Here is a 25188-nt window from a genome sequence, read left to right as displayed (position 1 = left end):
TAATGTATTTTCCATCGTTAAGTGTCTTTATTGTTTTTTTTCTTCTACATGTGGTTTATGTGTTTTGGAGCAGACAGAGGGCCAGGGGTGTGGAGGAGATGAGAGAGAAAACACGGAGAGGAGATTCAGTGAGATAATAGAGCAAGAGAGCAGCGGGAGGGCCAGACTGGAGACTGAAGTATTAGAGGAAGGACCCGGCGGGTGGCCCTGATGACCTATCAGATGGTCACACCCGAGGTGAGGTGCAGGTGCACAGGAGGGAGAAGTAAGAGAACCTTCCACTGTCTTCAATGTGGTCTGCACAACAGCGCCACCCACCGGCCGTGGGAGAGGAACACAGCGTCGGCGTCTCAGACTGCTCTCTAAGCATTAAGACACATGTAATGTGCTTCGCAGACAATGCAGAAACGACAGAAATGGAGACTCAAGCATATAATTGCAAGATTAAAATGAACATACTACGGCAGGGTAGGTTTTTAATAAGATCTTAATAATATTGGTAAGGAGCCAAATTACAACACGCCCCAGAATATGGAGTACAAAACCTAAGAGACAATAAAACCTCATAAAAATATAAGAGCACCTTAAAACAGTAATAATCTTTAGGATAAAGGAACCATTTGCTCAACAAAGGTACTGAGTGAGCGTGTTTAATAAAAATTAAGTGAGATTAAAGACACGTGGAGAGCCACACGTCCCCCGGGGGCCCCGGTGGCAGGAAGGTGCGACTCGTGTCGGAGGAGGAAGGCACGGTGCCAGGAGCACAGGCGAGGTCCCCCCACCCGCGTGCATGAGAACCACCTCCAGGCGCCTCCATTTCCTCACACCTCACGCACAGGAGACGAATCCATTTCCCCTGCGTTGCGCAGTGGCCTTGGAAAGGACCCGTGACGGCACGCCCAGCCACGCAACCCCGCCCACCACAGCAGGGCGTGGTCTGGGGGCCAAGCAAGTGCGCCCCCACTTGCAGACCCGAGCAGGAGGGCAAAAGCAGGGAAAGCACCCCAAGCGCAGTTACGCCCACCCACTCTGGCAACGGCTGTGCCGTCCTCTAGGATTTGGGGGCGGGTGTTTCCCTCAACTCTCTCCCGCAGATCCTGTAAATGCTACTGGCACGTGGGTCCTATTTCCTCCCCCCCAAGGGCACTACATGTTATGCTTCATTTGGGCCAGATGTTCCAATCAGTGTGCCTGCTCGTCCCGCCGGGGACGCAACAATTATTTGTTTGTCCTCCCAGCCATGGAGCCGTGTGGAGCAGCTGCGACAGGCAGTGGGTGACAGAGTGGGGGTGCGCTTCTGTCGCGCCGCCAAGGTAAAAGCTTGCCCCTCCGGCCCCCGAGGCAGGCCATGGACAGGCTCCTTGACCTTAAACCCTAAGTCGAGAGCTTAATCAGATGCAGATTGCATGGGACAGGACAGAGAGTCGGAGAAGTGAGGCTTGATATTCTCTCGCTGTGTGCTTTGGCTGTGCTGGCCACTGGAAAGTGATGAGGACCTTCAGGATGGAAGGCATTAGCAGCTCCTTAGAGGAGGATAATCCCAATCTTCCGGCGGGGGCTCAAGGAGATGGCACTCACTGAAGCTTCTGACTGGGCCTGCTGTTAATCGAATCAAAGTCAATGACAATCTTGCTGCACTTGGGTGTGAATTTCCTAAACATAAGAAACAAAACATATAATGGAATTGTGCAGTGAGTACTTAAAGCAACTTCTTTACTTTGGCTTAACCAACGTTTTCGGTGGGGAGGAAAAAATTTTCTGGGGACTCAGGCACCAATCACAGTGCACCATCTGGAGACAAACAAGGCCCCCAAAAGACTAAGGCCAAAGCAGGTGCTGGGGGCGGGCTTGGCTCCAAGGTTCTTCAGCCGGCTGAGCACACGAATTACGGGAAGGTCAAAGGATTTCTAACAAGTCAGCTGCACAACATGACATCCGATTACTAGTTTTCCCACCAGACTTATCTTATTTTCCGGGAAACCTCTACAGCCAGCATGAAACCACGCTAAAGCAAAATACACTAAATTTTCTTTGGCCTCTTGTACATAGCAAAAAGCAACGAGGTATAGTGAGGGGTTGTTTTTAAAAATCATGTTCTAAAAACATGCAGAAGTAACATAAACCCACTCTGTATTTTACATCTAATTGTTATTGTATAAATAACGTGGACTTAGAGTCTGATAAGACACAACAGTCTCCTGGCCTGGAACCCACATCCCTAAAGATGAAGGCGAGAACCTCCCCACTGACCGCAGCAAACACTGTAAAAGAGCCACTTTGAAAGCTTTTGCTGTCTCGAAAGAAGTTTCCACTGTGAATCAAAGGTGTTTGAACTTATCTGCAAGTCAAACATACCTCCCAGTCTTTGCCTAACAGAGATCATCATAAAAATCTAAATGACTTCAAGTCTCAATTTAAAATGTGGCTGTCAAAAGAACTCGTGGTGTTTCAAATCTGGCAGGTTACTTTCATCCTAAATTTTCTATGCTGGTGGTTGCCACGCTTGCAAAATTGACAAAGGTTTAATGTTCGTATCATAAAACTCGTGAATTTTTAGAAGTTTCCCGCAACCAGGATAATTAGTCAAAGCCTTGGAAAGGTACTAATATTAAAGTACAATTGTCAGGCAGATTGTCTTCAAAGACTTCTTTCACTGCTCTTAAAAATCTACCCCTAGCCCTGGCTGGCATAGCTCAGTGGATTGAGCGTGGGCTGCAAACCAAAGCATCGCAGGTTCGATTCCCAGTCAGGGCACATGCCTGGGTTGCAGGCCACAGCCCCCAGCAACTGCCCATTGATGTTTCTCTCTCTCTCTCTCTCTCTTTCTCCCTCCTTCCCTCTCTAAAAATAAATAAATAAAATCTTTTTAAAAAAAAGAGTGGTAAAATTCATGCTGGTAGTTTAAAAAAAAATCTATCCCTAAAATAATCCTTCAAGTCTTGACCCGTCGCATTGAAAAAGAAGCTCCCCATGGGCTGGAAGTCCGGCCTCGCAGGCGAAGGGAACCGTCCATCAGCCAGCTCACAGCCGGCTCTGCGCCTGGCTTTCACCCCGCTGCCCCAGCCAGTCCTCCACACTTACCTGAAGGTGACCCCAGCCATATCGAACATGAGCCTCGCAGCGATGGTCTCCTCGCTATCGTGGTATTTATCAGACATGAATATAACTTCTTTGATACCTTAAAAGGCAACAGAGCAAGAAGCTCCGTTAGCACAGGGACAGAAACACTGTCACACACCCACTCGTGGCCGCGGAGGCCTGGCGGCGCCTGCGACTAACGATGCGCATGCGCGCAAGGCCCAGTGACGAAGCCGTAGCTGCCGCTCTCCTTGGCAAGGCCCCGGTGGGCGGATAGATTTTGTTTAATCTGCCCTCCAGTCTTTATGGACTTTTTTTTAAACTAATGCAAGATGAAAACATGTCACGTAGTCAAGCCTTGATCCGATGAACAAATTTCCTTTACTGCGGACAATCGAATATTCTTTCTTCCCGGGGCAGCTCCTCTTAACTCAAGAGCTAATGGAAAGGAGCAGCGGGGGCTGCCAAAATCACGGAGAAACACCAGCGAGCTCCCTGGAACCGCCGTGCGGCCCACTCCCGCCAGCGCCGGGAGAGCAGATGCGTCCGGGTCTCCTGCCCCCGCGGGCAGCGCGGATGTGAGCGCCAGGGCTCTGAAGGGTCAGCATGGAAGCTGGCCACGCGGGACACTCGCTGCTCTCCCCGGGTGCCACGCCAGCCGCGGCCTCTGCGCTGAAGCCGGAATGGCCCACGCAATTCCGTCGCCAGGACTGTGGTTCCCACGCCAGCAGGCCGCCTCGGCTCAGAGGTGCCCGGGGTCATGACAAACAGCGCGCGGAAACCGCACATCTGTCTAAAAGTGGTAAGTCTTTAAATCTCATGCCGAGAGTTTTATGGAGATAAAGTGTAACTGAGTCTCACGTGTGACAATTTGAAAAAAGTGAAATATTCAGAACACAAGGGTGCAGATTTACGGTAAGAAAAACTTACAGAACTACCGATGGAGTCACGACATTTGTATGCAAAGATATGGTTAGGCCCTCAAATACCCACCATACATTAGATACAAATTAAAATTTCATATACAGACTCCCAGCTGACCTTGTCCCTGACAGAAATTCATTTCCCTCCCTCCCCCCTAATCTATGCACAATATGTCAGAGAACAGTAAACTGACAGTAATGATATGCAAAGCCTGGGTTGTTTTTTGGCAGCTTGCAGTTTAAGAAGTTGCAAACTAAATTAAAAACATGCTAAGAATCACAGAGGATGCAATTAGTCGTCGAATACCTGGCACCATTCAAAAACAAAACACGGGAAGCATCTTGCAAAGTTGATAGTGCAATTAATTTAGATCTAAACAATAGCAACTTAAGATCGCACACGTCTGCAAGGAGCTGCGAGGAGCAGGCGGGATGCGAATGCGAGGCACGGAGCGGCCGGCGCCTACCTGCCTGGATGATGAGCTTAGCGCACTCATTACACGGGAACAGGGCCACGTAGATGCTGCAGCCTTTCACGTCGGCCGAGTTTTTGTTCATGATGGCATTCAGCTCGGCGTGGCACACTGTGGGTGTGAACGAGAGAAAAAAGGAGCACTCAGTCTCTGGCTCGGGAACAATTCACGCGCGGTGTCGAGGCATTGCATTCCGCCCTCTGAAATAGCACATTAATAGACTCGATTAAAAAGGAGCTGATTAGAGAAACCCGAAGCACTGAGAATACCAAATGAGGGCCCTGTGGTCTGACAGGTGGGCGCTGAGGAGCACCAAGGTTCGCCTCCGCAGCAGCCCTGGGTCTGTAAGCACCTAGAGCACCTGGGGGAGAGAGGAAAGGGGGGGCGGGCAAGGTCAAGTACCTTCACTTGCCCTAAGGGGAACCACAGGTCACAGCTCCACAAGCCTGTGGGGTATGTAATGACCCACAGAGAACGGTTCATCTGTGTGTCCCTATGCACACTCGGGCATGCTCGCTGTGGCCGGGAAGAGACTTTAAGAGCAGGGGAACCGAGAATACAGCTGAGCACTTCCATCACGAGGGGTCAGCCTGGCCTCATCACGGTCCTTGGCCCGCATACAGGCGAGTGCCCAGTAGTTTGTCTCTTTGAAGAAAACCATTCATCCACTCACTGGCAATGAAAAGTCAAGCTCTCGCTCTGCTGGCTCATTCTACCCAAGATCCCTAAAGGGTGATCCAAGGTCATTCCCAGACCTGCCTGAGTTCAAGGATGAAGGGAGCACCCTTCTCTCCTCTCCCGCACCTGTCAAAGCCCACCCACCTCCCCAGGCCCCTTGGCTGGGGGTGCCCACCACCTAATCCACAGGGTGCCCCTCTCGTGGGAAGGGCTATGTTCGCCACTCTGATTTAGTTTGGAATCTCCCACCTGCTTCGTGAGGTCGCCGTGTGCTATTCCATTTCCTGGGTGCATTACCTACAACTGTATGATACTTTCCTTGTGACAGTGATTCACAAATTGTCTGCATGGTAGAATCCTCGGACAGCTCCCAAAACACCGAGGCCTGTGTCCCGCACCTGGAGCCTGACGGGGCCTGGGGCGTGGCCTGGGCTGTGACGTCTGTACACAGTTCCCCACTGGGACTCCAACATGCAGGTGTGTTTGGGAAACACTGCCTCAAGGAATCCTCCGGCATCCCCAAGGTGACTCAACGCACGCTATGCACACAAGTGCTAAAATAAATGTTTGTTGAACGCATTAATGACTCTCTGGCCGTGGTCCAAACCATACAGATCTCCTAGATTTATAAATATGGGGCTTCGAAGGTCTCCCTCCCCCTCCCCCACCCAGAACCACCCTTCTACACACAACACCTTCCTCCAGGGGGGTGCTGAGGCCTAATCTCTCGGCGCTCACGCGTTTCGGCCTGTGTGCCTTTGCTGCGTGCCCACGCTGGCTCAGACAGCACTGAGCCCCTGGCCCGCCCTCCTCCCCACACCTCCCGTTCTCGGGTCGGGTGGCCACCGTCTGCACGCGCCCGTGTCCGGCAGCTGCTCTGCGATGCCACAGGCAGAAAGCTGAGGGTGGGAGGGCTCACTCTAGCCCATGAAGACCTCAGTTTAGGAGGTCTTAGTCGTATGTGCAAATGAGCAGTCTAAGGCATTATAAGAAAATCTGAAGGAAAAAAAAAAAGCAGTGCTTAATCAGATCACAGCCCATCAGAGAAGGATGCTCTGGGGCCAGGGGGAACCCTGCCAGCCCCGAGCCGCACTGGGGGGCAGTGAGGACAGGAAAGGGGGGGTCCATGCTCAGTGGCCAGGGAGACGCTGCCCACGCAGAGGTCCCCTTAAACCCACTTCCTTCCCTGGTGACCACGACGTTCCCGAGCGGGGACTAACACCGCTCCGTGTTAAAAACAATTAGATGTAATCATTTCTTCTATTTCCCCCTCGAGGGCAGAGGCCAGACTTCTCGGTTCGTGCGGCTCCCCCAGAGTCTAATGCGCTGCCAGGGACGTAATGGGCGTTAAATATTTATTGAATAAATAAAGGAGGGAATGAGGACTCCAATTATTGATGGCGACACTGGGAAATGCAGCAGGTCCTCTTAAATTCAAAGACCGAAAATGTGCTTTCCCATCCAATAGAGATTTTTTTGATGCTGTTGGTATTAATATTCAGAACTACAGCGTCTCCGAAAACACTAGGAAACCCAGTACACTGTCCTCTTTTGAATTTCTAAAAATTATCCCATGGAAGGCAACGATCATCCTCTAATTCATCCAAGGCAGTCTGGGGCAAAATTGAGCATTATATGTCTGGATTCGTTAAGAAAATTACCATATGAAACAGATTCCCTTGGGCAACATCCAACATCCCTGGGTAAAGGGTGGTTTAGGGAAATGATACACAGGATCATAAACAGATTTCCTTTCTGTTAACCACAAAACCACGAGACGGAAAATATAAAGCTTCGCGTTGGAAGACACGAGGTCCGCTGGCAACGTGACCAGCCGAGTGTCGGGCACCCGCCACGCTCTTTCAGAGACACAGCTCACGACCCACAGCGTCATGTGTTCACACCAGACAGTGAAAAACGCAGCGCCCGAGTGCTCCACGCACACCTGATTTCTCGGCATCGTCCCTGTACCTCTTCGGCCTCAGAGTGACAAACACCCACCCACTCCCGCCTTCCCTGGGGCCCCCTGGCCCGCCAAACCCTGTCTGGTTAACCCCGGCTTCCCGGGCCTGCATCTGGTGGGCGGAGGAGGGAAGTCCGCACCCCGGGCAGCACCCGGCACCGCACCGCAGCCTGGCCCGCCCTCCTCGGAACACCCCACCGCTGTCGGTCCAGACCCTGAAGGCCGAAAGGCTGCACCTTGGTGGCCTGCCACTGGCCTTTCAGGGCCACGATCCCACGGCCGCTGTGCTTTGACTCTTGGCCTCCCCTCCCAAACCGCCCTGCATCTCCCTTCAGGACTGGTCCGTCCGGAGACATGTCGCAGGCAGGGCGCAGGTCCCAGGCCCCCAGACCGTGCTCACAGAGGACACCGGACGGAACAACCTGTCCACAGTCCATCCGGGTCGTCAGCGTGGGTCAGTCAGCGTGGAGTCTGGGGCCTCGTTTCCCCGGACTGGCCACCGACACGGACAAGTGGCAGGGACCTGCCGCAGCGGCTTCAGGCCTCGAGGGGCACGCGGCAGGGAGCAGGCCTGGCCCGCGGAGGGCTTGCTCCAAGCCCGGGCGGCCTGACCGCAGGCCGAGCGGTCCCCGGCCCTGCCCTCTCCACCCGCGACAGAAGGCCGCCCGGGGCTCGGGGCCCAGCTCCGCCCCTGGAAGCAGCGTGACCCAGACAAGGGGCACGGAGCACTCTCTGGGTTTGCAGGGAAAATGCTCTCTCAGAAACTGCTCTTCCACCGGCTGGCCAAACGCAACTTCAAAAAACACTAAGAAGTCTGGTTTTTAGCTTTTCCCTAAGGTGCCCTGTTCCCTTCCTCTGTCTTCCAGAACAGCTGACCTTCTCCAAGAGAGGCTCCGACCACAGAACGAGAGGCTCCGACCACAGAACAGGAGCCTCCTGCCCCGTGCATGGCCAAGGGCACGTCTCTTGACTTTGCCATGCACATCAAACCTCTAGCTGTCTCCACAACAACACTTTTCAACAAATCTCAAACTGAAATCAGTCTAATGCATTAAAAACGGCGTTTCCCAGCTCTTTTTAATGGAAAGAGAAGGGCTGAGATCAGAATACACCCACACAGCAAGGTTAGGTCCTGCGCCTAACAACTGTCCCGTGTGTGTGTGTGTGTGTGTGTGTGTGTGTGTGTGTCAGGACAACTAGGTTTGCCAAGTTGTCACGTAAAAAGGTTCAGAAACACTACTCTGTGGGAACCCATGGACCTCTGTAATACCCTAGCCATGTTTACAACCAACTTCTTTTTTAATGTCCCCATGTTTTGCATCTGCCAGTTTCTGTGGTATAAACATTCCCCACGGCCAATCTCAAGCTCCCACCGTGACAGGGAACTGGGAAGAGGCATGCGCCTCTGCCCCGGTGAGCTGGTCCCAGCACACCCCTGGACACCCTTACCGAAACCTGAAGCCTCAGTCTGCTCCCCTGTTACTCTCCTCCGCCTAAACCCTCCCAGGAGGACCCGAGTCTCTGGGGTCCGTCCCTTCCATGGGTCCTTTCTAGCCCTCGCTTCCCGGGCACATCCCAAGGGTCAGTGTTGCTCATGGATTAATGCAACCCTTCCTCCATTCTCAGACAGCAGGCCTAGCTGTAAAACGCCCAAGCCTACATTTCCAACCCCGAAGTCAGTCCCATCTCCTCCTCGGGCCTTTCTGTGGGGTGTCCTGAGTCATCGCCCCAACTCTTCTGACTATGAAACAGCAAGAAGAATACATGTGCCTTTTTCTAGTGCTATCCTCTGGATTGCACTGCACCAGAATACATGCAGCAAGGGCTACAAATACAAGTGCAAAAGCCAACCGTGGAGAATGGTCCTCACCGTAGCTTTGAGATGCGTATCGTTTTCACATTCATAGTAGGAAGAAGGACCCGGGACTCCAAAGACACAGGATCTAGGACGTAATTCAACAAGAGAGCTAACGTGTCCAAAAAGGGGCAAATTTCCCAACTGTTTACGTAGACTTACACACCACTGGCTAAGCAACCAGCTCAAGAAGTCTCCGAATACTCCAAGTGTCATTTAAGCACAAGCAGTGACACAAAACTCTTTAATTATTCTCAACCTTGTTTAAGAGGGAAAATATCAAATGCTGAAAATAATCAGCTAACACTTGTAAAGTTCTTCGCTGCCAGAAGGAGCACCTCTGTTTCAGGTAATTATAAGACAATTCATAGGCTTTGGTCCTTTTTTTTTTCCTTTTCTATTACTAACTGTCAGAATGCAGAACTGCATTAACCTTGGACCATGGAGAAGAGATTGTATAATTAGAAAACTGTATTTTTCAAATGCCCTCTTACCGGGGCTTGATTAATCCTCACTGTCTTGTGTAGGCGGTTCTCCACAAGTTTGACAAATTAACAGGATACATTCCATCCTTGCTTAGATTTAGATGTAAGAGATTCAACATTTTATAAATGTGACTTTCATCTCATGTGATATAAGACTATAATACAATATCTATTTCAGACAGTACTATTTTTAAGGTGACTTGAATAGGTTTAAAAAAGGCCCCCAGTAACGCTCACCAAAGGCTAGCGGCTGCACCAATAATTTAGCAGGAGCAGGGTGTCACGGCCCGCCACTGACCTTCGGGCGCCCCCAGCCCCTGATGGGAAAGGCTGAGGCCCGAGAAAATATAAGTTTCAGTTCCAAGGAGAGAAACTCTCCAGGTGATATAAAACTCCTGGTCTTTAGTGGTGTCGGACTTGAAGACAATGACCTCCTCGGGCCTGCGGGGTACTCGGCCAAGGCCGAGCTGAGAAGTGGGGAGTCTGGAGTGGCAGCTCGGCTGGGGTCAGGTCAGAGGGCAGGGCCAGGAGCACCTGTCGCCACTCAGCCCAGACCTGCCCTGCCTTCTGCCAGCGCCTCCAGGCTGTGCCGCACAGGCCTCAGGACGCCTCTGGGGACACAGCGGCGCCTCTGACCCCGACAGGGGGGCCGGGAAGGCTCTTGGGCAGCATGGCCACCACGTTCAAGGTACAGACAGTTCAGCTCACTGACAAGACAGGGGCCAGGGCTCCAGGGCGCGGGAGCGTCTGCTCGCGGCCTTCTGGAGTAGAGAGGTGAGAAGCTTCAGCCGGCGATTAATAACTGACATTAAATGGGTACCCAAGTTCAAGGTCGACCTGTGCACTTTTAAAAATAACTCAGTGTTAATGTTTAGAAGAAAGTCTATTTCTGTTCTGATGACAAAGCTTCTGTCATTCCTTCTTGAAATGGAGGTCTAGGTGTTTCCAGTTCTGGGGTCCTACAGGTACCAGAGCCGCCACGTGCGGGCACATCTCTCGGAGCAGGGGCACCCCCTCCTTGGCCCCTGGTGCCCCACAGACGCCTGATGGATGCACACCGGGGCGGGGGGTTGGGGGGGCATGCACTTTCTCCTCTCAGATCCATTTAGGGAACTTTCACAGCTTCGGAAGCTAAAATGGAATTTCAAGGACTAATTTCTTCGCTGTTGAAAGATATCCTGACAAAGCCTCATAAGTCACTGCCAGCGTCCAAAGCACCCGCCCTTCAGGCTGATCATTTAACAAGGGGGCAGCCTCTGAATGTAAGCCCCTCCAACCCACCACCGCCTCTAGCACCCTCCCTGGTACCAAAATGTCCATTATCACAGCTACCCCAACCCCCACAGTGGACATTCCAGAGCTGGCCCCAAACACTGCCCCTCCTCTATCTGGTCTCCCCTCCAAGAAGCGCCCACACCTGTGAAGTAGCAACTGGACTCATTATCTGGGTCCCCAAAGGACCCGACACACAGCTGGGGTAGGGCAGAGGCGACGCAGAAACCAGCATCCCAGGTTCCTCCGGGGCAACCCCAAGCAGCCTCTGCTCCCCACCCCTTGCCCCAGGGACCCCCTCAACCACCACAACCACAGTCTCCCCTCCTGGCAACTTCTTGGCATGCACCAAAACCTACTTCATTCTCGTGGCTCCCCAGACAGAGGGGCATCCTCTGTCCTGGGCTGCAGCCGGGAGAGGAAGGGGTTTAGAACTGGAGACGGTTCCCATGTACGTACGGGGAGTGATGAGACCCAGCTGCGACATCCCCCGGCCCCAGCGCAGCGCTCCCAGGGCTGCAGCTGCAGGGGCAGGCAGGTGACAGGCCGTGAGCTCAGAAACAACGGAGGAGCCGCAGGAAAGCTGCAGGCCCCGTGGAAGCAGGCCCTCGGCAGAGGGGAAGGGCAGGGAAAACCCAGGAAACCAGGGGTCAAGTGCACTCTTTGTAGGAGACGGGGAGCTGAATGTGCAGGTAACATTGGTCCTGTAGGAAAATATATTTGGATTATCAATGGCTTTTCAGAACAAAGGGAGTTTAAACCTCTGCCTCCACAACAGTTCGAGTCCCAGGCTCGCTCAGCTACAAATGCTGCTGGGAATAACAACACCCTCCCTTCCTACCTCCCGAGGTGACAGAGAGAGCACATGAGAAAAATGGCCGGAAAAAGCGTCACAAACTGGAAAGAATTCTGCAGACGAAGCCCGTGTTACCGACACCCAGACCCGGGCTGGTTTTCTAAGAGCAGCCTCATCCCCGTGGGTCCTGTCTGTGCAGGAGAGCTGGGGAGTCAGGGACGGGGGCTTCCTGGGTGCAGCTGATGGGGGACAGCACTTCTGCCCCCCGCCCCTGAGAAGCACGCCCAACCACACCACCCCCTGCGCTCAGAACCCAGCCCCAGGGCCCTGGCCCCCCACCCTGCGCACAGTGGATGGCCTTTCTATTCAGGAGACAAAGTAACAGCCCGCCACCTTCGGGCGCCGAGGGCACCCATTCCAGTTGGATCTATTATAGCGCCAGTGTGCGTGGGGAACTGGAGACGGGTAACAGTGACAAAGCAAAGGAAGGCAGCCCCGTGCCTGGAAAACCTCTGGCCCGTTCTGTTCCCGGCCGGAGCCCAGGGAAGGGTCTCTGTTGGAAGGAAAGGCGCAGGGAAGGACTCTGGCCAGAGCTGGGGGCTGGAGGAGGAGCTGCTCCCGGAAAACGCAGCCAGGCCCTCCGGGCTCCTCCAGGTGACGCCCCGCCCGCCAATGGCCTGTCCCCACAGGTGTCCGTCCTTTCTGCAGTCCCGGAACCAAGCCGTGGGCCTTGTCGGAACACACCCAGTCCTCGGAGCCTTCCGGCGGCTCTACCTCCCCACCCGCGAGTCTGCGACCCTGGGTCTTGGGAAGCCTCAGTCTCCCGGCCTGAGAAATGGGGAGGAGGAGGCCCGCCTCGGAGAACACTCACGGAGACTAGCATCTTCGGACAGCGGAGGGCAGGAGGAGGACCCGACACGTGCCAGCGCCCCCTAACCTCTCCCCCCTGCCCCCCTACGCCGGGCGGCCCTGGGCTGCGGGACTCTGCCCATGGGAGAACAGACATTTCTGTCCCCGCTCTCTCCCCTCCTCCGGTGCCCACCCCCTGTCCCCTTCCCTGCTGCTTCTTGCTCAGGCCCATGGCAGCAACTCACGGCACCCAGGGGAGCCACTTAGCCCCAGTGGTAGTGCTCAGGGTTAAAGAGATTTCTGACTGCAGCGTTTCCATTATTGATAGTAAAGCCCCCAGAACTCTAATTACACTGCTCCCCTATGTGCTAAGGGCACACAATCAGGTCAGAAGGCGGAGGGCGTGGAAATACTGTGTTTCTTCCACGGGTGAGCCATGCCCAAGTCCCCTCCTGCTGTTCCTGGAGGCCCAGAGTGTGTTAAAAGCAGCACCCACAGAACAGAACTCTGATCCCGGTTTCACAGCCTCGTAACGCAAATGCCCAGGAGAAAGGGCTCAAGGCTTCCCTCTCGTGTTGACAGCGGGTGCAGGGCGAGGCGGCACCCAGAGGTGAGTCAGGGCCTGCGTCCAATTCATTCCAGCGCCACAGGGGGCGCTCCGGGCTCCGGCTGAGCCCGCTCCGCCGCAGCAAACGGGGCGAGAGTGACCTCACTTGGGACTCTGGGAGGAGGTCGGCTCCCGACGCCGCCCTACACTCCCAGGACACCCTCCACCGCCCCTGACAATCTCGTGTCCTTCTCCCCAGTGTCCGCGCCTGCTCACCCCGTTTCAGCGGACAACCCTTCCCTGCCAGGCTGTCCTGGATCGTACCCCACCTGCGACTCCATAACCTACGTGCCAGCTGTCCTCACCCTACCCGGGGTGGCTAGGACGAACCAACGTGCCACCCGCCCCCGCCCCCGCCCCCGCCCACGTCCTCCACGACTCTGCCTCTCCCCCTTTTTGTTTGTCCAGCGCTCGCTCTCTCTTTCTACTGGCTCATCCCCATCCGCAAACAAACCTCGGCTGCAAACACAAACCAATCGCCTGAAAGCACCAGGTTCTCCCCCCCCACGTTTCTCTTCGCCCCGCCTCCCGTTCCAGCCGCCACCCCCGCGCTCCCGCTCTCATCACAAACCGGATCCATAAACACCTTTCCCACTCCCTTCTGCTCCGGCTCCGACCGGCTCCAGGCAGCCTCCCTCCCGAGGCGGCCTCTCTGTGCGAGTTCTTGGGGTCCCTGCCCAGTGACCTCCGTGTTGCTAACCCCACGGGAGTGTCAGTCCCCACAGACCTCTCAGCAGCGGGCGGCCGCGCCGGCCACGCCCTCCTTCCTGCCCCACCACCCTGTGCTCCACAGCGCCCCCTGCCGAGCTCAGGGATCAGGCCTGGCCTTCGCACCCTCTCCCGGGGACTGACGTCACCCAGACGTCAAACAGGCAGCAGCTGACCTCTCAGCCTACACTTTTCCCCGCACTCCTGTACCCAACCTGATCACCTGGGACCCTTCCCGGGGGCGCTGGCCAACTCCCAAACTTCAGGGGCCCGGGTCTTCCCTGATCTTCCCCCAAGCCTAGGTGCTTGGGCAGGAACTCTTGGGGGAGTCCATCTCCCTTCCCCCGCTTATCACCCAGCCCCCTCGATGCTGTCTCCAGAATACAGCCCCCATTCACCCACCCTCTCCATCCCCAGCAGTTCGCCCCTCCAAACCCACCCCCAACCCAGTCTGCAGCCATCACCTCACAGCCAGACACCCCTCGCGCCCGGAGCAATCCATTTCCCACCCACAGCCAACCTCACCTTTGCAACCTGAACTCCTTACCCTGCAGGCCCTCAAGCGCTCCTTCCGCTCCAGCTTCCCCCGCTAACTTGAGCCAAATTCTTTCTGACCCCACAGTGATCCTAGTGCCTAGGTCCTGCCTGAGGGCCTTCACCCAAAAGCAGGGCCCTTCCCCTGCTTTTCCCATTCCTGAACACTCACCGTGCACCCCACCTGACCTGAGGAGACCCATCCAACCGCTCAGACCTCAGCTGAGAAGTCACCTCCTCGGGAGGGAGCATTCGATACTATGTTCCACCACTGTCGACCTCCTCCACGCTCAGGCTGCACACTCCCAGAAAACCCGGCCACCAGCCACTGCACGCACCCCTGCAGAGCACCGGGCACAGGACACATGTGAGAGATGCCCTGTCAGTGTTTGCTGAGTGAATGGATGACGACCGGTGGACGACCTCGGGGAAGTGGGATGCACTACAACATCAGTTATCACTTCTGAAAAGGAAGCCCGGTGACTCTTCAGATGACTCGAGAACGCCCCCAACTCCAACAGACGACTCGCGCTGATAGAACAGATGACTCATCGGCATTTATTTCAATTCCTAAGACGTTATAACTCACAGAGGGAAAAAAAAAAAACCCGACAATGAGGAATTCTGCTTCCCCCTTTTTCACCTAAACTCAAACTTAATGGCATTTTGAACAAAGCCTTTTAATTGCAGAATTTAAAAATTCATGCTCAGTTATCACATTCAATATTTCAGATTTACTATGGCATCTATCATGGGCATGGAGGGCAGGGATGAAGCTCACACCTCCGCTCCTTGGCTGGCGCCGCCTCCCGACGGCGGAGCAGGGGGTGGGTGCCTCCCGCCCCAACACCCTCACGCCCTCCCTACCCCGACAGGCTCCCTTTACCCCGGGACCCACTCATTCCCATTCGTTCCCGACGCCAGGCAGGCGTCCTTGTGTCCACGAACGTGGTCACACTGACCAGGTCCCCACAGGACGTTGCAACTCCTTGCTTTCTACTGGCTGCTAGCACCGCTTCTTGTCTCCAAGGAGTTCTGTGTGCCTCTTCCAGGCACCCGTTCTCTCGTTCTTAGAAACGGGTCTCTTTCTTCATTGTTCTCCTCCAGCCATCTTCTCACCCGACATCTTCTAATCTCTCTGTTTGTGGGGAGACGCACACCCCCAGCCGCCCCCCCTTCTCGGGTGTACATCTCTGTCTGGTTTGAGTCCTTCTCACCACGGGAGCAGACCTGAACCTCTAAGGAGGGCGGGAATGACGCCCGTGTCCATCAATCTGTCCCCATGCCCAGACGCACACTCTCTGGGCCGCTGTTACCCACAGGTTTCTCAGCTCTGAGCCTTCACCCAGGACGCTTCTAGAACTCCACTAAACACCCCTAGACAGGGAAACACTGCCCAGATCCAGTGCGAGCAAAGCCATATTGTTTGATGTTGTCCTTAGAATGCGAGAACTGGAGGCGTCCTCCAGTGACCACTTATTTCATAAAGACGCTGAGAAACAAACAGCAGGTCCTGAATCTGACAACCCCACGATCGATCACCGGGTATAAACATGCCACACGGGGACCCAGGGTCTGCAGGGCCAGTCCAGACTCTCTCCCTTGAATCTGGCCATCGCAGTGTTTTGCAGTATGGGGCTTTTCTTAGCTGACATGCCTATTAAAGACACGTACAGTCCCATGCAAACAGGAAACAAAAGCCCTAAGCGGTGAAAGTAAAAATCAAACAAATCCCTGCAAAAATCTCCAGGAACCAGGTTTTAATGCATATTTCAGGGAGCGAACAGTGTGACCTATCCCACTTTAATACCAGTATTAACAAAGCTTATGAAAGGACGATTCTTGAAAAACAGTCAAAGCACAACTAGTAGTTAAGGCCAATTTCGGAGAAGATCGGTCGGAATCCTGCGAGTTAATCAATAGAACGGAGGCCACGAGGCGCACCGCTCTCGGGGGCTCCCCGCAGCTTGCCGCACGGTGACCCCAAGTGTCCAAGCCAAGACTCACTGGGCTTACGCAAATGAAGCGACCTTTACCGTCAGGAATCTCCTTCCGCACTCAGGTCACTACTGTGGACTACTGCCCACGTGCTACAGTCTGCAGTAGGTAGAACGTGGCCCCGCAGTTTCACCAGGGAGGCTGATTTCTCCACAAACCTCTGCTCATGAGAGGCCGGACAGAGATCCCTGCGGCCACTTCTGACCGCCGACTCGGGGATCACCAGCCTTGTATTACTTTACGTTTTATCACAGATATCCACGCGGTACACTGGCTCTTTTCAGAACAGAGACAAACCCGGGTCTTTTCACAGGCAGGCTTGATCCCACCGGGGAGCACCTCAGCGCTTCCGGCACCTGCTCTCCAGAGCAACGGATTGTTACGGCACGTCCTTCCTGGCAACTGAGTAAGACAGGAACCTCTAGCTCTTCAAAAATAATTAGCCCTCAGCCCTGGCTGGCGTAGCTCAGTGGATTGAGCTCGGGCTGCGAACCAAAGTGTCGCAGGTTCAATTCCCAGTCAGGGTACATGCCTGGGTTGCAGGGCATGACCCTCAGCAACTGCACATTGATGTTTCTCTCTCTCTCTATCTCCCTCCCTTCCCTCTCTAAAAATAAATAAATAAAAATCTTTTTAAAAATAATAATAATTAGCCCTCACGCTATAGATTAAAATACATAAAAATCAAGTAAATTAACCCCCCAAAATCATTATTTATTGTTTTCTAGAAACTGTTTATAAACAGTTATACCTGAAAGTGAAATATGCTTCTGTCAAACTGGTTAATATTTTTTTTTTGGGGGGGAGCCTCACGTATAAGCTGTCATGGTGCCCTGTTCATCTAAAACATCACACAATAACACCTGAGCTTGCTTCTCGATTCACAAAAATCATCTACTTTATATCCTCCCTGTAAACTTGCTCAACAGTTTTCCATGGATTACATTCGCTATTTTGCACAAAGCCGCCACTTTGACCCACTGTCCGGCCACAACTACGGGCTGGCCAGGCAGCAGAGGGGTGGTGGGAAGATGTGCATGAAATCAGAATTCTGCAGGAAAAGAAACAGAAGTCACCAAACCCACGGAGCTGCCTAACAAAACCAGAAGGCGTTCCCTTCCAGCTGGCTGCAGGAGCGAATTGGATCTTAAGTACTAAGAAGTTCTTAAAAGTTGTGAGAAAGTCAGAGCTTAAGAAGGATCAGCCTTCTGACTTCTTGATAAACTAGTTTCTCAAGACACCTTCTAGATCTTCTAGATGCCAAAGACATGGATCGCCTGCGTGGCAGTCTCAGGAAAACGCCGGGTTCGAGGGGGTAAGGCGACCAGCTAAGCAGTCCCTGAACCGGTATCTACGCATGCTCCACAAGCTGCTGGCTAGGAAAGAGAAAGGCTGCACTTAAATACAAACCTTAAAGGAGCACTGCCACACACTGGCAGAACGTTGCCCTGCTGAATTCTCGCTTTGACTAATTCCAGCATTTTCCTTCCCAGCACGATGGCCTTTTAGAGTGTCCCTGAGGAAACAGGGGCCCACGCTGGGGAGAGCCCCGCGTGTCCATTCTGCATGATGACACTACGCCGTGGCTACCGCCCACCCTCGGGACAGGAAGATCACGGTCCCCTCCACGACAGAGGAGAGTGATTCCAAAGGCAAAGCGATCCTGGCTGCTCGCATCCCTGGATGGAGAGGAGGCCACCTGGTCCCTCCCCAGCCCAACCCACGGGACCAGTGTGCCATGAAGACACACGCGGGACAAAGAGCACAGCACACACTGTGTCAGAAACGCTAACTTCAGCAGTGGCTTTGGGGGATGGAAGAAGTTGCTGCTCCTCCAGCTCCCGGCTGCAAACCCTGTCACCAACATGGGTTACAAAAACCCAGGGAAATCGCGGTGTCTGAATTACCGGCAGTATTTCACCTCCGTTTTATAAACTTCGTGTTTTGATGACACGTGCCTCACGCCGATGCATTTCACAAAGAGAAAGGAACTGACAATATCAGCCGAATACTTCATCCCGGGTTTCACCACCACCCCCTTATAAAGTAAGAAGCTTCCAGAGGTTTTTTTTTACGGTAAATTAGATAAATCTGCTGCTTCCCGGTTTAACCGTCAATCCGTGTGAAGAGGTGCCACTGTAACAGTGCTGACTTCTTCCTGCCACTCGACGTTACTGACATTGCACCCTCCTTTGGATTTTTCGGGAAGAGGATGGGGTGAAGAGCGGTTTCTTTTTGGCAGGGGAAATGTTCATTATCCGTGTTCCTACCACATTACGATCAAACCGTTCCGTGAAGTTTTGATCCTGAAGCTGGAAGAACAGAAACACCCTTTTAAAAGTTTCCCTCCAGAGACACAGCCGGGAGACGCTCCGTCTCCTACTCTGTTACTTGTAACACTGAGGCCTCCTCCTTTCCACAAAGCGTCAGTCAAGACGAACGACTTCTGCACGTACAGAACGAACACGGAGAATTACGCTGTGTACACTACCACCAAACTCAACCCTACCAGGGCCCAGCGGGAGCCCCCCTTTGGGGAAACGTCAGAGCCAGCCACGTGCACATGCCTTTCTGCCCCATGCGAGCTGCAGGCCACCCCCACGGGCACCTGCCCTCTGGACAGTGCCTTCACCTACGCCTCCATCCGCTCAGGAGCACCATGAGCTGAGAAGAGGTGGCCCACGGAGCTAGGGTCCAGGCGACACTTCAGAAGAACCCCACAGGGCAGACCCGGTGGGTCGCACAGTGCCAAGCTTGGGATCGGAAGGTGTCACCCTGCTGCTGTGGCCTCACAGAAGTCCCTTTATGCTCTGGGGCCCTGTGGGCACAGAACCCCGAGGACCACTGAGGCTGTGCCAGGGGCACAGGGGGCGCAGGCTGCGTCAACGTCAAGTCCGGCACACAATACGCTTCCCCAAACACACCCAAATGCTGTTGAATAAAGTCGACATTAATGCCACTGTGTCTGCTATCAAGTACCTTTTTGTCATCCCGGATTTTCTTACTCAAAAAAAAAAAAATACTAAGTTAAACCAGCCTGACGTGGGTGGGGGTCGGGATGTTTTCTGAGAGGGTCCCATAGACTCGGAGGAATTGAAGAGTCCCTGGTCTGGAGTTTGGGATAATCTCCAGAGCTCCCTGACAGCGATGACGTAGGCGTCACCGTCCCTCCTGACGCAGCAGCTCAGCCGCCATCACACCGTCAGCGAGCAAAGCAAGGGCGAGGCCTCCCCAGCTCCAGACCCTCGCACTTCTTGTTTAAGTCTGGAGTCTTAAAACAGAAGTAAAAGAATTTGCGTCTTTCATCAACGATCACCGAACACCTCTTGTAGCACAGCCAAGGCTACCTAGCCGCGCACCGCCACGCTGCGGGCCGAAACCCCCGGGAAAGACGAGATGGGGCGTGCAGTGAGAGCCCAGCATCGTCGCCCCCACGGAAAGGCCGCCTCCGTGTGTCTTATGGTGGCAGCAACACTAAATGCCTTTTAAGAACCATGTAATGCCTTCTGTGACTTTTATGGCATATCAAATTACAAGCTTACTCTCATGTAAGAAAATTGTCCACACGCTAACACGGCTACCTGTAAAAGGAATAATTGATAAGCGAGGGCAAAGAGCTTTGAAAACCTAGAGGTATCATACGGATAGGAAGAAATAACGCAGACAGACAGCCAGCGCCCAAACCTCAGCAACCATTCCATGAAAGACAATCAGTGAGGTTGGACCAACGCCTGTGTGGGGTTTCATTATTATTATTATTATTATTACTATTATTCCTTCTGGAGAGGAGCTCTGAAAGTCTGTCTTTCTGACTACAGACAAAAGGCAGTGTCTCAGAACAAACAAAATCAGCCACTACACAGCTTCCGGGACACTGCAAAGCCGGGGGTTGCGACGGTGCCACCGCCGATCTGCCTGGGGCTCAGAGTGATGGAGGACCGCATGGGTCCCCCAGGGTGAGCTGCTCGGTGACCAGCGGGGACCCCTCTGCGGCACTCCAGCCACAGACCGACACCCTGAGGATTCCTGCACAGGGAGGTTCGGCGCCGGGACCGAGGTTCCCCTGCCTGGACCCCGGGAGGCAACGACAGTGGCAGTCGCCCATTTCAGTGCCCACCCTGAACTTGGGGGCCCTTTCATTCTGCAACCTGATACGGGACACTGGAAATAGGCACTGTGAAAAATCGCCTTTGCACGCACCCACAAACAACTAGTCGCTCCACTTCTTTCTTACCCTCGAAAGCTTACGATCACATCAGATGGCAGAAAGTTCCTAAAATACGCGAGCCCCTCTTTCCGTTCCCCAGCCCCCCTCGGCTGGAAGCGGAGGCTGAGCAGACGGCTCTGCTTCCTCCCGGCTGGGGCCCCGCTCTGCCTGCTCCCACGAAGGACCCCTCTGCCTGGGAAACCCCCTTCATCCCCGACTGAGTCTTCTTCCCTGAGAACCCCGAGTGCTTTGTCGTTCTCCCCACGCTCGTGCCTCTGTTCCTCCCCCTCCGCTGGGCATGTTTTTTTTTTCTTTCCAAAAGAGAGCAGTTGCCTGAAGCAGTTTACAAAGAAATGTGTGGGGTTTATGTCCCATGATCAAGGTCCAAGGCCTTTAGTAAACTATGGAAGTTAGGCTAACAGGGGGCTTGGAATTCTTTAGGGAAAAAACCCCAGGGGAAAGCCTACTAGGGAAGAGTCGACAGAGCGAAAGCTCTTCCCCCAACACGCCCAGAACCCCGCTCCGGAAGACACACTCTTCCCTCTAGGATGGCCTTAGTCCACCTAAGGTCAGAGCCGGCCTGTTTACTTCCAGATGTAAACACGGGCCCCAATGTTATGAAAAATCAGCACCCATGCATGCAGCCCAATCTGCCTCTTCTACAGCACGAGTTACACAATCTCCAGGGATTGTAAAGGGAAGCTGTGACTTGTCCCTCCCAGATAGTCTCTGAAGGGGTTCCGCCTGGGGCTCAGATAGGTAGCAAGTTATACCAGGCATCCTTCCCCGATTTAAAGAGACAAAAAACAGACGGCCAGGCCGAAGGTGCCCAGTCCCGCCCACCTGGCCTGTGGTCTGTCCACAGCCCGCTCTGCGACTGCAGAGACTCCGGAGCAGGAGGAGGCTGCAGCATCCATCTCCCGTGGTCCAGCTCCGGGTGTGCGGCCTGCTTCCCAGAAACAAGCGTGAGCCAGCTGCCCAGGGTAGCAGAGGGGCCGAAGGAGCCCGGCTTCTCATCAGAGCTAAGCCCCGGCCGGTACTTGATTAGCTGGCTCCGCTTCCAGGGAGCAAAGACACAACCTGCAGGACCATCATCACTCACAGTCCTCAGCCAGGGGAGGTGGCGCTCTGCCCAGAAGCCAGCCACCGATGCCTGGCAGGTCACCAGCGGAGCTCACCAGGCGCACTGCAGGCAGCAGAGCCCCAGACCCTTGGGGCCGGGCTGTGTGACGGCCACCACGCTTCCATTTGCTGGCTCTCTTTGGAACGTCCGGGATGGGGACAGGCAATCAGGGTAGTTCAGTGAAATTTTTTTTTTCTTTCTAGCTGTCGGTGACCGAAGAGGGGAAAGGTGCCTTCCGACCCACGGCTGTGTGTCAGTGCTCACCAGGGCTCCGCCACAGAGCACGTCCTACCGTAAGGGTATTTGGTGTCCAGCTTCCTCTCCGCCGTCCTCCTCCAAGGCAAGAGGTCATCGCTGCACCCGTTCGGCATGCCATTGTACCCGATGCCCACGATCTTGTTTTCCGCGTTCACGATGCAGGCTCCAACCTGCAGGGAAACACAAGCAAAGACGTGGTGACCTGGAGTGGCCTGTCTGCCCCCGGAGAGGTGGTGAATGAAACCAGAGACCCGAAGACTCCAAAAGGACACGCAGCGTCTGGGGGAGGCGGGGCTCAGAGCTCTGTCTCCCTGCCTGTTTTCCGTGGCAGTTCCCACGAGCCAAAGGAAGAGCACCCCTGGCCCCAGGGCAGGTACCCGAGACACCTGGTGATCACTTTCACAGGAAGACGCGAGCAGGCGGGGACACAGCACAGTGTCCCAGAGAGCGCATGCACCTGGGAATTTGGATCTTTGCTTCTCTGTGCCGATAAGAAGGCCACGGCCATGAAGTACTCAGGCCACTCCAGGTAGTCCTCCCGTTTCTTGCAGGGGACGGTGCTCATGCTGGATCTGGAAGGAAAGCACAAGGCGATGCGACCGCAGGGGAGAAAGCCTTGGGGCCAGCCTGCTCCAACGTCCCACCCAGCCACAGTCGCACCGTGCATCGTCCAACTCGGAAACTTCGGTTAGACTTACCAGTCAGAAAAACCACAGAAGATGGACTCCAGACGGTCTCTGGTCTTAAAAAAAAAATTAAGAAATTAGTGTCGCAGGTTCGATTCCCAGTCAGGGTACATGCCTGGGTTGCAGGCCATGACCCCCAGCAACCGCACATTGATGTTTCTCTCTCTCTCTCTCTATCTTCCTCCCTTCCCTCTCTAAAAATAAATAAAATCTTTTTAAAAAATTAAGAAATTAAGTTACTATTTGAAAAGTTTGCATTTGGCACATGTCCCCAAATAGGACATCTATTTACTGCTTTGGCACAGGAGGTCTTACAAATGCCTGCCCTGCGAACTGTTCTCATCCCTCAGCCCTCTCCCTCATAACAGGGAGCCAGGACGAGTGGGGCGGAGGTGGAGGGGAAGAGAACATTTTTGATCAGCTCACAAATTGCAGACAGTGTTGAAGGTTATGTACATAACTTCACTACAGCCTCCTTGCCAGCTAAGGTGGAGAGTGGCACCCCACCTTAGAGACTGTGGGAACTTGGGTAACTCACCCTACGTCACACCGGTTATTACTTGGCACTGCCCCAGTGCTGACCTTAACTGGATTGATTTGTCCCTTCCCTTTCCCCTTAGTTTCCCCAGATAGGGCAGTCATCAACTCTGAGTGCTGAGTGAATCAAATCAGGGCGAACTATGAAAAGCGTCGCATGCTGTCGTTAAGGCAAGGTTTTAGCAACAGGCCTTTGGTGGGCAGGCACAGGCTGACCCTCCTGCAGGGAGAACCCCTGAAGGGGACAGCCCCTGAAAGCTCCAGCAGAGTAGGGGAGGGGCCCTTTCAAGGTCAAGGAAGGAGGTCAACCCAAGAATGGGGTAGGTAGTGTCACTGAGAAGCCTGGAGAAGGCCCAGAAATCTGGGATAAAAAAAGGTGAGCATTTCTCCCTGCGCCTGAGACTGGGATGCATGAACACGTGGGGCCTGGAACCGGCATTACCCAATGACTACATGGCCCAAATTCTGAGCAGCCTGTAAGGCCCCTTACAGACTGGACCTATTTACCACCCGGGCTAAAGGGCTGGCATCATAATCGCTGCAGGGTGCCAGGGAAACGCCTACGACCCCCACACAGGAGGAGGGGAGAGGAAGGAGGGGTGGAAAAGGGATTTACCCTCCACCAGCCCTTTCCCTGAAGTCTGGGTTAATGTTCCCAGATGCCCCAAACCCAGCAGCAGAAAGAGAGAAGACATCCATTCAGGGAGGTACCCCTAGCTCCCCCCGCGCCCCCCCCCCCCACAGAACCCCTCCACCCCCCTCCACCCCCCTCCATTCTTATCCCGGGAGTATCCCCACCGCACCCGCGGGCGCCAGAAGTTACTGTCACTTTCAGAGTCCCGCGTCCACCCTGTTCTCAGCTCCCCAAGCTGGAAAGCCTCCCACAGGCCACACTGCCCGCCACGGAGTTAGCCGGGCCGTCTTCACGGAGAGCAGGGCAGCCCTGGGTTCCGCACCCCCCAGCCCGGCTGCAAGCCCGGCGCCCCGCACCCCACGCTCCGGCCGCGCCACGTGGTGCGTGGTCCGCGTTTCCAGCCCAGCCCCGCTCAGCGACCTGCACGCGACGTGGGTTCCCGCCACACCGGGGAAGGAAGTTGGGAGCGGAGGCGGGGCCGCCGCGTGGCCGGAAGGTAGCAGCGGCCCGGGCCTCGGCGCGCTCTGCGGAGGGGGCCGGCCGGGCAGGGCGGTGCGCGCCCGGCGGGATCGTCTCGGCTCCCTGGCCCCGGCTGCAAAGTTAGCTCGCTCAGCACTCGGTCTGGACGGCGACCTGCAGATTTTGCCTCCGACTTTGCGGCGGGGGTGGGGGGAGGGGGCTGGCCCGGGACCCGCGCGGTGGCCCCGCCTACAGGAGTCCCCGGGTCCCGGAGCCTCTGCCGCATTCCTGGAAGCTGGGGTGGCGCCGGGACGGCCTGCTGGCGGCGGCTCGGAGAATCTGACTTCAGAACCGTTGCATTTTTCAGATCTCTGAATCTGAGGGGTGGGTCGTTTCTGTTGTTGATGGTGGGGTGTTTTTTTTTTTCTTCCCCACCTGAACCTACCGCCAGCTAAAAGCTCTCACAATAATTACGAATGTGCAATGTGTGAATAAAATAAGATCCGAACGAGTCCCGGTGCAGTAAAACTGCAGAGGCAGGAAGTGAGGAGACTTGGTCGGGGCCCTGGAATGGATGGGCCCACTGTGAGGCTCTGCTCTGTCCTCGCGGGGAACACTGACCCCTAGCAGCAGCTTCGCACTTGTATGCGGCACTGCACGCTCTGCCCTGAAGATACATTTGCATTTGTGCTTTGCATGGACAGTCTACCGTCTCCACTCAGATTTTGTGGAAGGACCTGAGATGCGTGCTGAAGCCCACGCCCCCGGCCCCCGCGCAACCCCCACCGCCTGCACACCTGCCTTGGTAGTCTCCCGATAACATTTGCCAGCTATAAAACTGCTTGTTTTGTTACAGTTGTTTGAAAGATCAGAAGAACGTGGCCCAGGTCAAAAAAGAAAGACCTGCAGTGATATTTCTGAAGTCATACGCCCCAAGGAACTAAATCTGATTTTCTCGAACTTCATTATTCTATTAAGACGTCTAGCTCCTAAGTCTGGCGGAACATCGGTTCCGGCGCGGAGACTGACAAATGCGCCCCTTGTTCTGCACGCGGGGCTGGAGGA

At 54.6% G+C, this 25188-nt stretch overlaps 1 protein-coding gene across 4 annotated transcripts; it reads right to left on the bottom strand.

Moving 5' to 3' along the window:
- Positions 1-24328, bottom strand: DCTD (dCMP deaminase). Of its 4 annotated transcripts, none has more exons than XM_045821397.1 (7): positions 24085-24328; positions 22506-22549; positions 22265-22379; positions 21842-21977; positions 4469-4585; positions 3082-3178; positions 1-1599 (listed from the first exon to the last, which is right to left on the bottom strand). In XM_045821397.1, the coding sequence occupies exons 3-7, from the start codon at positions 22370-22372 to the stop codon at positions 1575-1577; spliced, it is 483 nt and encodes a 160-aa protein (XP_045677353.1). In that variant the 5' UTR covers positions 22373-22379; positions 22506-22549; positions 24085-24328; the 3' UTR covers positions 1-1574. The 4 variants fall into 4 exon arrangements, with proteins under 4 accessions (XP_045677353.1, XP_045677352.1, XP_045677349.1 ...); XM_045821396.1 differs by having other exon boundaries at positions 1-1653; positions 24021-24324; XM_045821393.1 differs by having other exon boundaries at positions 1-1653; positions 24085-24323.
- Between the last annotated feature and the right edge of the window lie 860 nt (positions 24329-25188).

This window comes from Phyllostomus hastatus, unplaced genomic scaffold (assembly GCF_019186645.2).
Source record: "Phyllostomus hastatus isolate PE091 unplaced genomic scaffold, TTU_PhHast_1.1 phas_scaffold_46, whole genome shotgun sequence".
In the NCBI taxonomy this organism is placed as follows: Eukaryota; Metazoa; Chordata; class Mammalia; order Chiroptera; family Phyllostomidae; genus Phyllostomus; species Phyllostomus hastatus.
The sequence above is the reverse complement of the archived record's forward strand: the minus strand, read 5'-3'. Positions and strand labels throughout refer to the sequence as shown.

Coding starts and splice junctions, on each gene's coding strand:
- DCTD (XM_045821396.1), bottom strand. CDS start 22,372: ATGAGCACCGTCCCCTGCAAGAAACGGGAGGACTACCTGGAGTGGCCT. Junction 21,978..22,264: donor GCAAAGATCCAAATTCCCAG/GTGCATGCGCTC, acceptor GTTTCCCTGCAG/GTTGGAGCCTGCATCGTGAA. Junction 1,654..3,081: donor ATGGCTGGGGTCACCTTCAG/GTAAGTGTGGAG, acceptor TCTTATGTTTAG/GAAATTCACACCCAAGTGCA.